At 36.4% G+C, this 16,188-nt stretch overlaps 2 protein-coding genes across 2 annotated transcripts; both read left to right on the top strand.

The window, feature by feature from the left end:
- Positions 1–145: 145 nt before the first annotated feature.
- On the top strand, positions 146–7,432 carry MONOS_538 (uncharacterized protein; the record flags this gene model as incomplete). The annotated part of the gene is made up of 1 exon (XM_067875520.1): positions 146–7,432. One exon carries the CDS (start codon positions 146–148, stop codon positions 7,430–7,432), a length of 7,287 nt encoding a protein of 2,428 aa, XP_067735568.1.
- A 2,529-nt stretch (positions 7,433–9,961) lies between these two features.
- MONOS_539 (uncharacterized protein) lies at positions 9,962–11,431 on the top strand (the record flags this gene model as incomplete). Its single annotated transcript, XM_067875531.1, has 2 exons — positions 9,962–10,400; positions 10,917–11,431. 2 exons carry the CDS (start codon positions 9,962–9,964, stop codon positions 11,429–11,431), a joined length of 954 nt encoding a protein of 317 aa, XP_067735567.1.
- Between the last annotated feature and the right edge of the window lie 4,757 nt (positions 11,432–16,188).

The following is a 16,188-nucleotide window of genomic DNA, read 5'->3' as shown; positions in this document are numbered from 1 at the left end:
TTATTAACACTTTAAAAAATAATATATTATTGTGAATAAGCATTCAAAAAAGACAATTACAAATATTTGAAAACAATAATGGGTATTTGATCCATAAAGATCAACAAGAAAATCAATTTAATTTTATCTTGTTATAAACAAAGTAATGATTAAAATAATATATATGGCGATGATTATGAGTATATTGGGAATAAGTATGTGCTTGGATGAGGAGTGGAAGGGGAGCGTGGTTAGTGGGTGCGTTTGTGCATGTAATTCTTCATTTGAGTTGAGAGGGATGACATTGACGAGGCATGAGCGTGGAAGTGTGGTGTACGGAATGAGGGGGAGTGTAATTGTAGCGAGTGGCTGTGTGATTGGAGTTGAGAGAGAGACATCGCCGTTTGATTTTTGTGGGAGCTGTGGATTGTTCACCAACATTTCCCTTAGATCATCTTCAACCTTAACAGAACAGATATTCCCTCCACTTTTCTCTTCAAAAGCAATGGAAGGGGAGATTTCAGAGAAATGTCATGTTTCTGTTTGTTCTTCTCATTTCTCATCATTTTGTGTGTCTTCAGCCCCATTCATTTCATCGCACTTTGTTTCTCTTTCCCAATTAGAATTCTTCAACATCTCCACAAATCCACCAAAAATATCACATTTGGATGAAGGGCCGAGCCAAAGAGTGTTTCTGATGAGTGGATGCTCATTTTCATCAGTGTGGGATGTGTATGATGGGGGCATTGTCCCTTCACTGAACAGCCCCTCATCATCCTTGGCTGCCTCGAACACCTCATTTGTCAGGTGCTATCGATCACAGAATGTTGCAATCAGTGGGAGTGAAGGGAATCCGTCGAAACCAGCGAGACAGCAGATAGCAGACAATGGGGCGAATTCATTCACTTGGTGTGTGTGGAATGGGTCAAAAACCACTGGAACAAGTAGTTCTTATTCAGATGGAATATCGAGTGGAGGTGCGATTAACATGTATGGTTTGTCATCAGGAACACTTTCAGTGAAATTTTGTTCTTTCAATGATTGCTATGCAAACTATGCTGGGGGAGGTATTTTTTGCTATTCAATCAATTCAGTCAAGATTGAGAACAACTCGTTCAATGCTTGTACAGCAAAAAATGATTACGGAGGAGGGATGTATGCCAGGTCTATTTCGTCATGTGTCAGGATCAGTGGTTGCGAGTTCCAGAAATGCAAAGCAAGTGGTGCTGGAGGAGGGCTTTATCTTTATAATTTTAATGTTTCTGGATCTTCATGTATTGGAACAGAAAGCGGCAAAGGTGAGAGTGCTTGTGTATTTGAGTGCTTATTCACTTTGTGCTCGCTTACAGGTTCAAGTGGCGGAGGGATGTATTGCTATGGCATTCCGGTTCAATTTAAAATGAGGAGCATCCAGTTCATTTCATGCTCGGCAGTATCATATGGTGGTGGATTGTTTTTTTATCCAGACCAAAGCACACTTCCAAGTTTCAATCATTATTGTTATTTTTTCTTCTTTCACGATTGCAGATGCACTGCCACTTCCACTCCATATGGCCATGATGTGTATTTTGAAGATTATTACAATCTCTTTTCATCTTATAACCCGTTCTATGATTCCTGTACAACAAATAGTAATGAAGAAAGAGTGTGCTATCATGGTGATAATATTAAACACACACAAAAGAAGGATTGGCTTAAGAACAAAACGATTTATGTTGGGGTGTATGGAAATGACTCGAGCAATCTGTGTGGGATGAGCGAGTCTGCTCCGTGCAAGACAGTGGGGCATGCGGTGGGGTCGAGCATGGGGAAGCTGATCACTTTGATCGTTGTACAGAGCGGGAGGCATGGGAGTGAAGGGACAACAATCAGTGTTGGAGAAAAGAAGATAATAATAACAGGGAAAGGAAAGACGATGAGTGTGATTGGAATGAATTCTCTTTCTTCGACTTCGACAACACTGTTTAGCATATCGACTGGTCAACTGGAGGTGAGGCATGTGGGGATCGATCACAACGCAACAAGAAGCCCATCGCCGAGTGTGTTTGTGGCGTCTGTGGGGAGCGGTTCACTTTCGCTGGAGGATGTGGTAATCAACTCTTCCACATCAGGAGGGAGTGGAATATCAGCATCTGTATTTGAAGTGGCTCTGAGACAGCTGAAAATGGTTAATGTTGAGATTAAAAATATGAAAACATCTCAGCCTTTATTTACTGAACCATCATCGACAGGATCAGCATTTGAAGAAAGTCTTCTGGGAAATTTGACAATTCGAAATGTGAATCGGACTGAGAGAGACGGGGTTGTTGTTGCAAAAAGTGTGAAGGAAGGAGAGATATTTGTGGTGTGGAACACAACAATGGAAGGATGTGAGTGCAAAAGTGGAAATGGCGGAGGGATGAAGATTGAGTTGGAAGGAATATCAAGCAAAGCTCGAATTGGAGATTCAACATCGCACAGCGGAGGGACAACAGGATTTAATCAGTGCAAGAGCAGTGGATGTGGAGGAGGAATTTTGTTGAGATGCGAAGAAGGAGGAAGCGACTTTGTGATGAATGGATTGACATTTGGAAGAGGTAAAAAAGCAAACACAGCCACATATGGAGGAAACAATGTGTTTATTGAAGGAACAAATTTGCCACAGTTGGTGAATAGCGCTTCATTCGACTTCTCATTTGAGATTGAAGGTGATGGATTTGACATAAAAGATCTTATGGGAGCAGAAAATGGGAATGAGTTGAAGTTGATTCCAGTTGTGGTGTTCTTTCGAGAGAAACCAAGTGTTGGATATGTGAATGGGGGAAATGGAGGGATGGACTATCATAAGTGCGGATATTTTGACTTTGCATGCTCCACATTGATATATGCGGGAACAAGTGTTTTTGACACATCAACAGCAACACTGAAACTTGTTGATGGAAGTTCTATTTCTGATGAAATGACACTCAACACTCAAGAAATGAACATTGATGGAGATATTTCAAAGGCAAAGATTGGAATAAGCGAAGGAGGAGAAAACGTATTTTTGATAAAAAGCGAACAAGCAATATCATTTTCATCATTGGAATTTTCGGTATCAACATTTGCCGAATCAAGAAAGGAGTATGTATTTCTGTGCAGTTCAAGCACATTGAGATTTGAAGGATGTTCATTTGGAGCAGAATCAGAAGAGATTGGAGTGGGATTGATTTGTGGGAAAGGAGGGAAAGTGGAACTGGTGAAATGTGAATTAGAAAATATCCGAATGACTGAAACAGGGATGGTGACTTTTGATGGAGCAGGGGTTGGAGGATTGATTGATGAAGTGATTGTGAGGAATGTGACAAGAGAAAATGTGGGAAGAAGCTTATTTGAGCTGAGAAATGGAGGAGATGTTGAAATTAAGAACACGACGATGAATGGATCGAGTTTTGAGAATGGAAATGAGATTGAGATTGGAGAAGGAATTGATTGTGAAATCAACAACTGTTCGTTCAAATCGATTCAGAGAGATAATGGGAATGGAGGGGTGTTGAATGGGAGAGTGGGGAGTGGGAAGTGTGTGGATATTAACAAATGTGTGTTTGAAGGATGCAGATGCGAGTCAATGAGCGCAATTGGGGGAGGGATTGTTATGATTGTGGGAGATGGAGGGAATTTGTTGTTTGATGATAACAAGATCAATGGATGCACAGTTGCAGAGAGAAGCGGAAAAGGAGGAGGGTTGCATCTGACATTTGAAACAACGAATATTGAATACTCTGTGAAGAATGATGATTTTGCGAACAATGTGGCAGAAAAAGGAGAAGATGTGTATTTGGTGTGTGGATCACCATGGACGATGCTTCTTCCAGCGTTGTGGGAAGGGACAGCCACAAGAGTCACAGCAGAAAATAAGATGTGGGTGCTTGAGTCATCTGAACAAAGAAAAGAAGACTCACTGATCAATTATCTGTTTCCAAGATTGGGAACGGATTTGTTTGTAAGCAATACTGGAAACGGATTGTCAAGTTGTGGAGCGAAAGAAAATCCTTGCTCGTCTGTTGATATTGGGTTTGATCGGTTGAACGATGAGATAGAGAGGATTATGCTTGTTGGTGCTGCTTCAGTGAGCAAGACTATCAACAGAGGTGGGAAAGGACTGACAATCAAAGGGAATGAAGTTACAAAAAAACTGGTTGTTGAAGAGGGAGGGAAATTTGAATTGATAGAAGGAGATGGGCAAACACATTTGACTTTGTCACTTCTTCAGATTTCGCTTCCATGCTCCTCCTCTGCAAGTGCAAGTGGTGATGAATCGATTGTGGAAGTGAGGATTGGGGAATGCTTCATTTTGGATTGTTTGCTTTCAGGAGGAGAAGGGAATACAAATACGAATGGGAATGAGTGTGGGAAGTGGATAGTGATTGGGAATGGAGGGGTCATTCGAATAGAGAGAACAGAAATGAATGGGATAACATTTGAAGGATGTGGAATTGCAAGATTTGGAGGAGGGAATATGATATTTGAGAACTGTTCATTGGATGGGGTCGAAACCAGTGGAGGAGGAGTGATAGTGGGGAATTGTGGATCGGAAATCACATTGAGGAACATGACAGCATTGGGGTGTGTTGTTGGAGCAGGATCGCTGATAACATCGAATGGAGGATCGAGTTTGAGAGTTGATGGAGAAAGCAGATTTGAGGATATTGAGACAGAAAGTGTGAGTGGAGGGTGTTTGAAGAGTGAGATGAAGCTGAATGATTTGCTTGAAATGGGATCATCATCCATATTGAGATGCTCGGCGAATGGAAATGGAGGAAGAGGAGGAGGAATATATCTGGATTTGAGTGACAATTGTGTGAATAACTTTGCGTTGACAACATTGACATTCAAAGAGAATGTTGCAGCTGAGGGAAGGGATTTGTTCATTTCTTGCAAGAAACTGAATGAAACAGTGAAGAAGGAGAGGTTTGGATTTGAATATAAATATGAAAATGGAGAAGGAGAATGGATGGCAGTTGATATGAAAGGGATTGACAGAGATCATTTTGAGGAGAGTGTTGATCTTGGGCTGTTTCTTGTTGAAATGAAGGGAATGGAGGTGTGTGTGTCGAGGGAGGGGTATGACACATTGGGATGTGGGAGCGATGCGTTTTCTTGTTATTCGATTGATTATGGACTGACGCATCTGACTTCAGATTTCATAAGTCTAATGTTCATTGTTGATGAGAGTGTGATTGGGGAAGAGATCAATCTGGAGGAGATGAGTCTGAGCTCGAAGAGCAGAGAGATGTGCAAAGTTGAAGTGGAATCGGGGATTGAAAGAACAAGAGGGGCATTGTTGAAAACAACTGGAACAGTCTCATTATTGAGAGTGAATTTTGTGTTTGATTCGAATTTCATTTTTCAACATGAATCATTGATATCACCAGAAGAAGGAATTCTTGAGTTGTTGAATTGCTCATTCGTTTCAAAACAATCAAATGAAGAAGGAAATATAAAATTAGCAATAATTCCATTTCACATCATTAACATGGAAAAAGGAGAATTACAACTTGATGGATGCACAATGTCAAATCTCATTCTTCATGAATCTGCATTGTATCTTTCGCCTTCTCTTCCATCAGTGATTGATTCATTCACAATTTGCAATTCAACAATTAAAACTTCTCTGATAAATATTAACGAATGCGGACAATTAAACATGGAAAAGTTTCATTCAGAAAACATCACAGTTGAAGGAAATGAAGAATCACTGATATCTTGCTTGACAATGAAAAAGACAATGCAGTTGACAAATTGCACAATGGATGGAATCAGTTCAAAGACCACAAAAGGAAAATTGATGAAATTAGAGGATTGCTTGGATGTGAAAATGGACAGTTGCATTTTCGATGGGAGTGCAAAGGAAAGAAATGAGCAATATTTGAATGCAGAAGAGGAGATGTGCAGATGGGATGGATCTTTAGTGGATATTGTGAAGAGTTCTGTTTTGATGAAAGATTCCACAATATCGAATTCAGCTGAAGGGGGAATAACAATGAGTGGAGGGGAAATGATCGTTAATGATGGAAGATTTGAGAACAATAATCCATTTATTGAAGGATATCCATCATTGAGAAGAAACATCATTTGTTCAGATTCTGGAACATTGAAAGTGATTCGTTTGAAAGGAGGAGATGGAGTTTTACCTAACACATCTCTTTGGATGTTGAATGAGGGATGCATTTTTGAAGGTATTATTTCTGAAAGGGATTCATCATTCTTCATTCCTGTGTTGGAGAGTGTGGAAGAAAAAGAAGAGACAGATAGAATGAAGCTGACATTCATAGGATTGCTTTTTATTCCATGCAATCTGTCATTCTCAGTTGTGAAGAGGAAGGGAGAAGAGAAAGAGATTGAAAAACATGATTTTGATTCAAATGGATTTTTGTCAGAAAAGGAAGCAGAAGGAAGTGTGGCAAAAGATCTCATCAGCAGTTGTGGAAATGAAATCGAAGTGAGTGTTTCAATTTTGTTTGGGAATGCAGAATTACCTTCTTCAACAAATTCATTCGTTCTGAAGAACAAAACTGAGACTGAACCAAAGGGGGATGTAATAATGTCAAAAGGAGAGGAAAAAATTGAATGGAGTTTGATAGCCTTTATTGGGTGCATCATTGTTCTTTTAATTTTTGTTGCTTTGTTTGTCGTGGTAGTCGTTCAACTGAGAAAGAAGCAGAATGGAGGTGGAAGGAGAGTTGAAGATGGAGATATTGAAGAATCAAAGAATGTTGGGAGAGGGGAATGGAGAAAAGAAGATGTTGCAGAAAGAGTTGAGGAGGAGGAAGAAGAGATGCGAACATTATTTGTCGGAGAAGCTGTGAATGAGATGGGAGTGCCAACAGAGAAGGGCGAGGAGTCGGATGTGTGTAAGAACAAAGAAATGGTGGGAAGTGGATTTGATCGTGAAGAAATTATAGCGGTTGTGCCAGTGAATTATGTTGAAATACAAACAATTGCTTCGCTTCAAAGCTGTGGAGAGAAAGGAAGCATGGAGAGTACTGCTTGTGCGGGTGGAAAAAAAGATCAGAATATGCAAAAAAGAGATGGAAAAGCGAAAAAGGGGAAGAGAAGGAAGGGGAAGAAACAAAAGCAAGTGGAAGAGGCTGATGAAATTGAGGATGAGACGAGGGGATCCGAAATTGGATTGGAAAAGTTGAGTAGGGTTGCTGCGGATGACGGAAGAAATGGAAAACCGACAGAATATTATATTGAGATATGTTCAGGACCAAACAGCCATTTTTCGATGATTGAAGAGGATTCAGAAGAGCAAGGGATGAAGGGGATTATGGAAGAAGAAAAGGAAGTGGTGGAAGAGAGAGAAAGAGAAGAAATAGGGGAAGAGAAGCAAAAGAAAAGGAAGAAAAAGAAAAAGAGAAATCAGAAAAGGAAAGAAAAGTTTGAATTTGTTGAGGATGTTGCTGGAATGAGATTGCTCGATGCAGGATAGAAGGTTGTTGAGCAGGGAAGAAAATATGGTTGTACTTGTTTCAGAAAAAGGAGGATGAGAGGGAGGGGAGAATGAAGCACAGAAATCAGAAAAATTAATAATATGAAAGAACTTTTAATGTACATGTGCCGACTGGTGGAATCAATGATGGAACTGTTTTGCTCCCTGAAAATCAGTTCATTTGTAAAAATGAAAGACCCTCTCAATCAAACTTTTTGCTGCATCTTCTGAAAGAGAAGAATTGAAATAACTTTTTCATTCTGATAAGTTGTCTATTGTTGCCGTTGCTGTTGTGCCTCAATCTTTCACAAAATCTTTTATATTCATTTTTCGATTCAATTATTTTTTTCGATTTTTATTGTTTTTCCCATAGTTGCTGTGTTTGCATCTTTTTCCAACCGGAAGAATATAAGGAAGCATTTCACCCGATATGTTTATTTTCAGAAAAAGTTTTTTCCAGCTGTAATGTTGTTGTTCAAATTTCTTCTTGACTTTGACTTTTTTGACATTCTCAACTTTTTTCTTTTCTTTTTTGAATATTTCTGTCACATCATCACAACTTATTTGCTTGCTTTTCTTTTTAACTATATCATTGGACTGCATGGCGCAATGATATGTTTGAAGTATTTTTAGACACTCATGTTGCATCACGAATTTTTAAATCGCTTTTTATTAAAAGCAAACACTCAACTCAAGAGCTTGATTCTGATTTTTTCAATCAGTTTTTGAGGCAAAAGGATGATGAAGCAAAGGATGTGTTAGCGAGACAGATGATCGCTGATTGTTTTCATCTCTTCTTCAAAAGAGAAAAAAAAAAAAATAGCTGTTCATTTGAGCCATGTTAAACAATCATCATCGTCATAAACTGACAAAAATGGTTCAACAAAAAGAAAGAGAACACTTCAAACTTGTGCATTCCTGATTATCACATCAATGAACATTTATGGAACTTTTTTCTGATTCATTGATTTCTTTTTATCAAAATGTTGTTTTAGTAGAAATGTCAGTTCTTGTGATTTCCAAAAAACACACAACTAAAAAAATATGACTTTGTTGCAAAACATTTGTCAAATGAACAATCTGTTGCTTTTTGTTGTTATTTTCAGAAATAATGCAAATAAATATTTTTTTTAAGAATTAGAATTCTTTTGTCTGATGATGCCACACAAATAAAAAATAAAATAAAATAAAATAAAATAAAATAAAATAAAATAAAATTAAAATAATAAAAAAAAATTTTTTTTTAATAGATGAATTGTGAATAGGTTTTTTTATTAAAATAAACCAGGTTTGTTCTGATGAATTCATGTTTATTCGAATAGATCATGTTTATTAGAATGAACTGAGTTCATTTAAGATAGACCGAGTTCAATTGAATTTCGAAAATTATGATAAAAAACAAATATTTAAAATGAATAAAAATGATTGTGAAAACACACAAATATTATTTGTTTATTAAAGATGCAGTTTTGGAAATGATTTTTGTTGTTTTCATCAAATTTTTTTAATGATCGAAATGAACAAAAAACCAGAAAAACTGTTAATATTCTTTTTCCCAATATGTGATTAAAAACACATAAGCATTATATTCGTTGATTATTTAACTTCTAAGTATGCAAACAACATGTTTTAACATTTTTTAAAATGGCAAAAAGAAGAATTTCATGAATTATGAAATGTTTAGCATTTATTTATTTTCGCAAATAATGAAAATTGAAATTATGTTGAATAATGAATTGGATTGTGTCAATATACGTGCAAACAACTTTCTTTCTGTTCTGCTTGGGCAAATAACATTTATAGTCGAAAAAAATTGTTGGATAATATCTGAAATTGATGTTATTTTTTTTCAAAAAGACAAGAAAAACAAGTAAACATGTCTTCATTATTTCATTGAATAATGAACGAAATTCAATCGTCTTTCTCTTGCTGTTTGTCTGCGCTTCTCGAGCAGACATTCCTTGTTGCGTTGTCTCCTGCCTGAAACTGTGAAATATTATTCTGCTCGTTCCAATCCGTCTTGCAAAAGTCACATTCTGATGGAATCAGTAGGCAGCAGCGTTAACTTGACGAATATCTCGATGAGCAATATTGAACCGATGCGCAAAAGCATTGTGGAAGTATTTGCGCAGGCTGAATTGCAAGACGAGTCACAGGGATTATATGAATGCGATAGTTCAACAGCATAACTCAAATGCTGTTCCTTCGCTCACTTCTCCTAAATATTCCTTCTGAACCTTCCTTATCAGCTGCGTTGGTAGTGAGTCTTGCAGAATGTCTGTGCAAAACACGTCTATCAAGAACAGCGGAATCAGTTAAAGGCAGAGCGGCGGAGGAATAATTATGAGTCTCAGCGAAGGAAGCTATTATGAGAGTAGTTTTTCAACTATCTCTGGATGTTTCTGCTCTGTAACTGGATGAGGAGGCTCAATATTCCTGGATTGCTCTTTGATCACAAGTGATGGCCCGCTTCCTTTCCTGTTGAAAAACACCACGTTCATAGAGAACAAAGCATTTGTGGGAAGAAACATGTATGTGAAATGCGAGAATGTTGTAATTCAGATCGGGACGGAGCTCTTTCAACTCGACTTCATGCCTCCATTTGTTCGGGAGTTTGCAATGTGGGGATGCACAGCTCAGAATTATAATGACGAGCAAGATCTCTTGCTCATCGTGATTGAATGTCAAAGTGAGACAATATTTGCATCTTCTTCAGTCGACAATGCCTCTGACACGCGCCAGTGTGGTGCAATGAGCGAACCATGCATTTCGTTGAATGTTGCGCTGCTCCACATCATTCCTTCAGTTTTCAGCAATTTGCTGATTGACAAAAGTGCTGTAGTGTCAAAAGAAGCAAGCGCTTGCGATGTCTCAATCAAGTCGTTGGATGCGGAAGGCGTCAGGGGGAATATTGTGCTGAATAGCAGCATCAGAAGCAAGGCAAGCATTCTCGATTCGTGCTTGCTGAGTGTGAACGAAATCACTTTCATATTTGTTTGGAAGAGTTTTTTCTTCTCTGCGCTCCAGTTTATTATCACTGACTGATGGCAGCTTGTCGATTATTTATACAATATTTTCTCAAGAACCTTTGAGAGGAAACACCGAATACAAATTGAATTGCTTCATCATTCTCGTTGAGAATGGCAGACTGTCGATTAACTGGTGCACTTTGACTTTCTGACGTCTAAGTTCTTTGTGTGTGGCAGCAAGAGGTGTACAATTTTGATCATATATGAACTTGAACATTTCTGATGTGAATTCTGATGTGTTATTGGACTTCCGCAATCTGGTGAACCTTTCTATGCAGCAAGTGCTTGTTTCCAGCTGCATGTTTGATCGATCAGCTTTCATCCTTCGGAGCTGCAAAGACTCTCAGCTTAAGAAGGTTCAAATCAGAAATGCAGAGAGCTAAACAAGCTTGATTGCGTTTTCCTCAGACGGTTCGGAGATCATTCTAACATCCAAGGAATTCATTTGGATTTAGATGATACTTGCGTTTCAAGAGAGTCATTGGTTTCTGTTGAATGCGGAGATGTAAATGTCGAAATGAATTTCTTGTCTATTTCAAACACAATGATTGGGGATGTGTGTGCAGTAAGCATGGCTTCAAATCCTTCCACATTCAATCTGAAGCAGTTATCATTTATAAACATAACCCTAGATTCGCTTAGCCCGATCCGCTTGGCTGTTTCATCTTCGCCTGTGTTGATGGAATTGGAGAACTGCACGAACAAAAAGTGTGCTTCGCCATCTGAAAAAGGGAGCATTGCAGCGTTGGCAGATTTGGTGGATGCTTGCACGTCTTCGAGTGTGTTTGATGGAGCAACCAGCGCACCGGAGTTGAGAGCGAATGATAAGCGATCAAAAGAGCTGTGCCAGTGGAGTGGATCGATGGTTGATCTTCAGAATTGTTCAGGAAGGATAATAGATACGACTGTTCCCAACTCATCGAAAGAAGGACTGTCTGTGTCCGGTGGAAGCATCTCCGTGCAATTTTGATTATTTGCCAACAACAGTCCGAATGCAATAGGCTATCCGTCCATGGGGTTCAATATCATCTGTTCAGACCATGTGCTATTGATTAATCAAAGCCCGAAAGTCGGGGATGGCTTTCTTCCGAACACCTCGATGTGTATTTCCACCAGTTAGAGAACATTGTTAAAATAGCTTCAGAAAGAGCATCCCGTTTCTCATTCAACAAGCTGAATCCAGTGATATCTTGTTAAGAAGACAATGCCATTTCCCTGGAACTCATTGGTTCTTCGTTCATTCCCTGGCACCAGCTCCTCCAGATTGATTTTGTCAATGAATCCCTCCACAAACTTAGAAATATCCGCTGAAAGTTTAACATTCAGAAAATGAAACTGTAATCCATTCAATAATCTTGCCTCAATCGCGACTTCGGTGTCCAACAATACTGAAGTGGCTGCAAGCGTCATGTTTAAAAGCTCATATACAGTGCATCGACAGAACAATTTTTTTTGAAGAACAGCAGCGAAGTTGAATAAAAATCGATGAAAGAATTGTTGAAGGAAGAAGAGAAAGAATATCGTCTCAAATACCGACTGCAATTGTTATAACAACAATAATTCATTTGATTCATTTGATTGGATTAATAATGTTTAATGCTTGTTGGAAGAAGGTTTCAAATAAGGCGGAAGATTTGAGAGAGATTGTGAACGATAATGCAAAGAAAGTCTGAAGGAATTCGAATGTTGACTACGGAGAAATCACAAGACCCGCAATGGAGGAAAGTGAAGAAGAAAGCAGAAAAAAAGTATATTGAGAGGCTTTGTGAAAAAAATCGATGAATGAATACGTAATTTAATTTGTCAACGGAGAAAGTGACAAAGGATGAAAGCTGCACAAACCTGTCGACTCGACTGAGCCCTTCAGTAATATATGCTTTGTTTGTTGTCGATCACTCCGCTAACATCAAAATAAACATATTTTTTGTTTTTGATATATAATTACGTAATGATCACTTTTTGGAAAAAAATGAATAAAACATGATATATGGCTGAATCTGTTTGAAATCATTCTTTCGTTCGAGTTTTGATCAAAAATATAATCTCAATGGGATTTTGAAAATATGAACGATATCGGTTTATGCACACACAGCCTGTCCAAAAAAATGTTGATCATCACTCAAAATAAAAAAAGGTGTTCCTATTTCGCTTGTGGAAACTTTTTCTTTTCATTAATTTGTGAATTTTCAATGAATAAATGAACTCTGAAGCAAAAAAGACACAAGGGTGTGTTGTTTTGGAAATTGAAACATTATCTTTATATTAGTTATTATATTGATAATGAATTGCTTGGCAAATAGTTAATTTTTCAACAGAATAGTGTTTGTTTGTGTATATCTTTTTGTTAAACAAACAAGTGGAAGAATTTAACATAGTGCTTTTATTTTGCTTCGCAGGTTGTGAAGTTTTTGTTTGTTTTTAAAATTTGTCATCATCATTTTTTTTGATTTCTATTGCAACTACTTATTTCCTTTCAATCAAGCATGTTTGAAGAATAGTTGTTGATGTATTGTTTATTGTTTTTTTAAGCTATTGAATTCATTTCAATGACAACCTCATCCAATAGAATTTGTGAAACTATTGGATAATGTGATTTTATTTTTTTATAATAAAAAACAAAAAGATGTTTTTAATATTTGTTTTTGTTTTGTTAATAGAAGTTTCAAAAATATAATGAACGAACAAATAAATGAAGAAGTTACACAAATGTTTTTTCTTCTTTGTTTTCGTTTCAAAAAAAAAACATAGCAATAAGAAAGCGAATGTTGCGTTTGAAACAAAAAAACTTATGAAATGTGGAAAAAAATTTAAAGTGAAAACTTCACAGATCCTTCAAGGATATGACCTGCGGCCATATATTTGTTTCGGCATCCATAATGGTTTTTCTGACTTCTCTGGCAGAAATTTAGACAAAGGTTTTTGCCATTTCAGAGAAAAAGTTCGACTCTTCTTCCTTCTTTGACGTATTTGGTTCAACTCTTGCCTTCCAAATTCCAAATATATTCTCGATTGGGTTCAAAATTGGAGAATATGCATCGTTAAATAGCAAAACATGCTCAGCTTCTTCAATAAGACTGTCCGTGCTAATATGATGGATTGTTGCATTATCCATTACGATCACAGATGATTTAAAAATTTTCATGGAAAATAGAAAACGCTTAATGTAGACTTCAAACACTTCATGGTTGACTGTTCCTCTTATCACTTCTGTACGTCCCATTCCTTACATGGATATTGATGTGATAGCTGCAATATATTGAAATAGTGGAGGTGGAGGAACCAACACTTTTTCTCCTCTTTATTCCCAACCGTATTATCTTATGCAATTGACATTCCATGACGTCTTATCGATGTTGAAAATTAACGAGCCATCTTTCTCGTATTGAGATTATTTATCAATGAAATGAATACTTTGTTTCTTATTTTCATCGATGTTTGCCTATCCTGGCCTGACAGTAATTCTCTTGAAAGAAAATATGGGGAATAAATATGTATCATTGTTTTTTTCTTGAAGCGCATGGTGCACAGAAGATTTTGAAATATGCAAACCAGTTGAAGAAAGCATGTGTGATATCGTTCGAAGGGTGGATAATGGATTTAGCTCCATTTTTTGTTTTTTTGAGATTCTTGTATCGATCATTATTCTCTATTTTTTCATTCCTTTTTGTTTTTCATTGGAAATAATATCTATACCAATCTGCAGTTTTTGTGAATATTTGCTGGTGGTGATGTTTGCAAAGGAACATTCATTCGCATACCAGCTTTTGGACTTGTTTCTTCCCTGAATTCTGAATAAATCCGTTAGTTCTTTTTTCTTTTTTCAACAGTTGCTGGAGTGTGTGGCCTTTTGCATTTTCCTTCAACATCAGTATCCTTCTTCCTAAATTTTTCAAATTTTTATTCTCTGTCTTCCTTTTCTTTCAAAGCTGCTCTCATTCTTATTTTTTCATGAATCATTTCTTCCAAAGGATGTGAAAAATGCGTTGCGATGTATTCAACTCTGTATTCTGATATATTTGGAACTTGGCTGCTCAATAACGTCCTTTTGTTTGGTGTTCTCGCATCTTATAAGAATATTGTTAAAATTAAATTTTTCTCGTTATTTCAGCAATCGATATAGGGAGAGTCTTTTTTTTTCTTTTTCCTTTTTTTTATTTTGAGTGATGATCAACATTTTTTTGGACAGGCTGTGTGTGCATAAACCGATATCGTTCATATTTTCAAAATCCCATTGAGATTATATTTTTGATCAAAACTCGAACGAAAGAATGATTTCGAAAAGGATCAGCCATATAATGAGAACAAAATTTTATTTCCATTCTTAAAAGGAAACCTCTTCGTCACTCTGACAGTGACGATCCTTTTTTTCTTCAGTGACTGACGAATTGATAATAACATTGTCACTGTTTGATTTAATCAAAAGCTCTTTTTTTCTGCTGGTACGTACAAACAATAAATAAACTTTGTTATTTTTTTAAAAAAAATATGGGGCAAAATATTTTGCTTCAGGCATATTTTTTTGAATAATAATGCACTTTTCAATGACTTTTTTATACAAAAAACCATGATAAAAAAGTGTCCATTTTTTTAACATACGTTGAATTTCACAATTTTTGATTTGATTTCAACGATGCCTGTTTAAGGATATGAAAATCAAATTTATTTTGAAATCTGAGAATGCCAAAGTTATGAGTGAAACAATTTTTTAATGCCTTGTGCAAAAAAAGCTTGAATGTTCATATTTCCCCCCATAATTATTTCGAATTTGAAAAAAATTTTTTTTTCAAACTTAAACTTCATTTTTGAATTTTGGATAAAAAATTTGACCAAGTGCCTCAATGATTTTTTTTTATCGTCACTTTTTCAGATCTTTTGCCACTTCACAAAATTTTGTCACTTTCGTCACTGTCAAGTCACTTGTCAATTATTAATGAAAACAAAATATTGGATTCTCGGATTCGATAAATGGAAATTTTTTGTGCATTGATTAGATAATCGTGGAAATTTCAAATTCATTCATTCTTTGAAAATTGAATGAAGTGCTCAAAGCTGTGAGCAATGATAAAAAGATATTTGACTTACAAGAAAGTATTAGTGATGATAATTTGTTTTAAAAAAAGGAAGATATTCATTATCATGAAAAAATGAACATCAAATACGAAGGAATTCGTTGGAGAAAGATAATAATTGTGTGGTGCTCAAATCATAATATTTGTGAAGCGAAGGAGGAACATGCCGATGATGATGATGCGAATCGCACGAGTACTTTTCAGCCAGTGAACGGAGTCTATTTTAATGTTTAAGTATTGAAAATAATGCATTTCGCAGAATATTCAATACAGTGTTCAACTATTCATTCTTTCGACTGATTTGCAACATCAGAGAACCTTGATTAAACTTGTTTGGTCAAGAAAAAATTAGTTTATTAAACTTTGTTTGTTGTAGTATTTATCAACTTTTGAAAGAAATGAAATGGATAAATGCATGATTGATGAATTTCATATAATCCTTACCCAATATTATCAAAGAAATGGATATCTTTCTATATATTCTCAACATTTTAAATGGTCCAATCCAATTTCTGTTCAGCTAATTTTATGGAAATCAATTATTTTCCAGTGGTTACAAAGCAGTTGGGGAAAAATGTCAGATCTTATCAATTGATTTTAGAACTGTTTGTTAAAATTGTGATATTTTGAAAGAATCTTTTTTCAGATCATTTTCATT

The sequence above is a fragment of the Monocercomonoides exilis genome (assembly GCF_001643675.1).
Source record: "Monocercomonoides exilis strain PA203 chromosome Unknown scaffold2-2631571, whole genome shotgun sequence".
NCBI lineage: Eukaryota > Preaxostyla > Oxymonadida > Polymastigidae > Monocercomonoides > Monocercomonoides exilis.
Note: the sequence above shows the minus strand (reverse complement) of the source record. Positions and strands in the feature narration are given on the sequence as shown.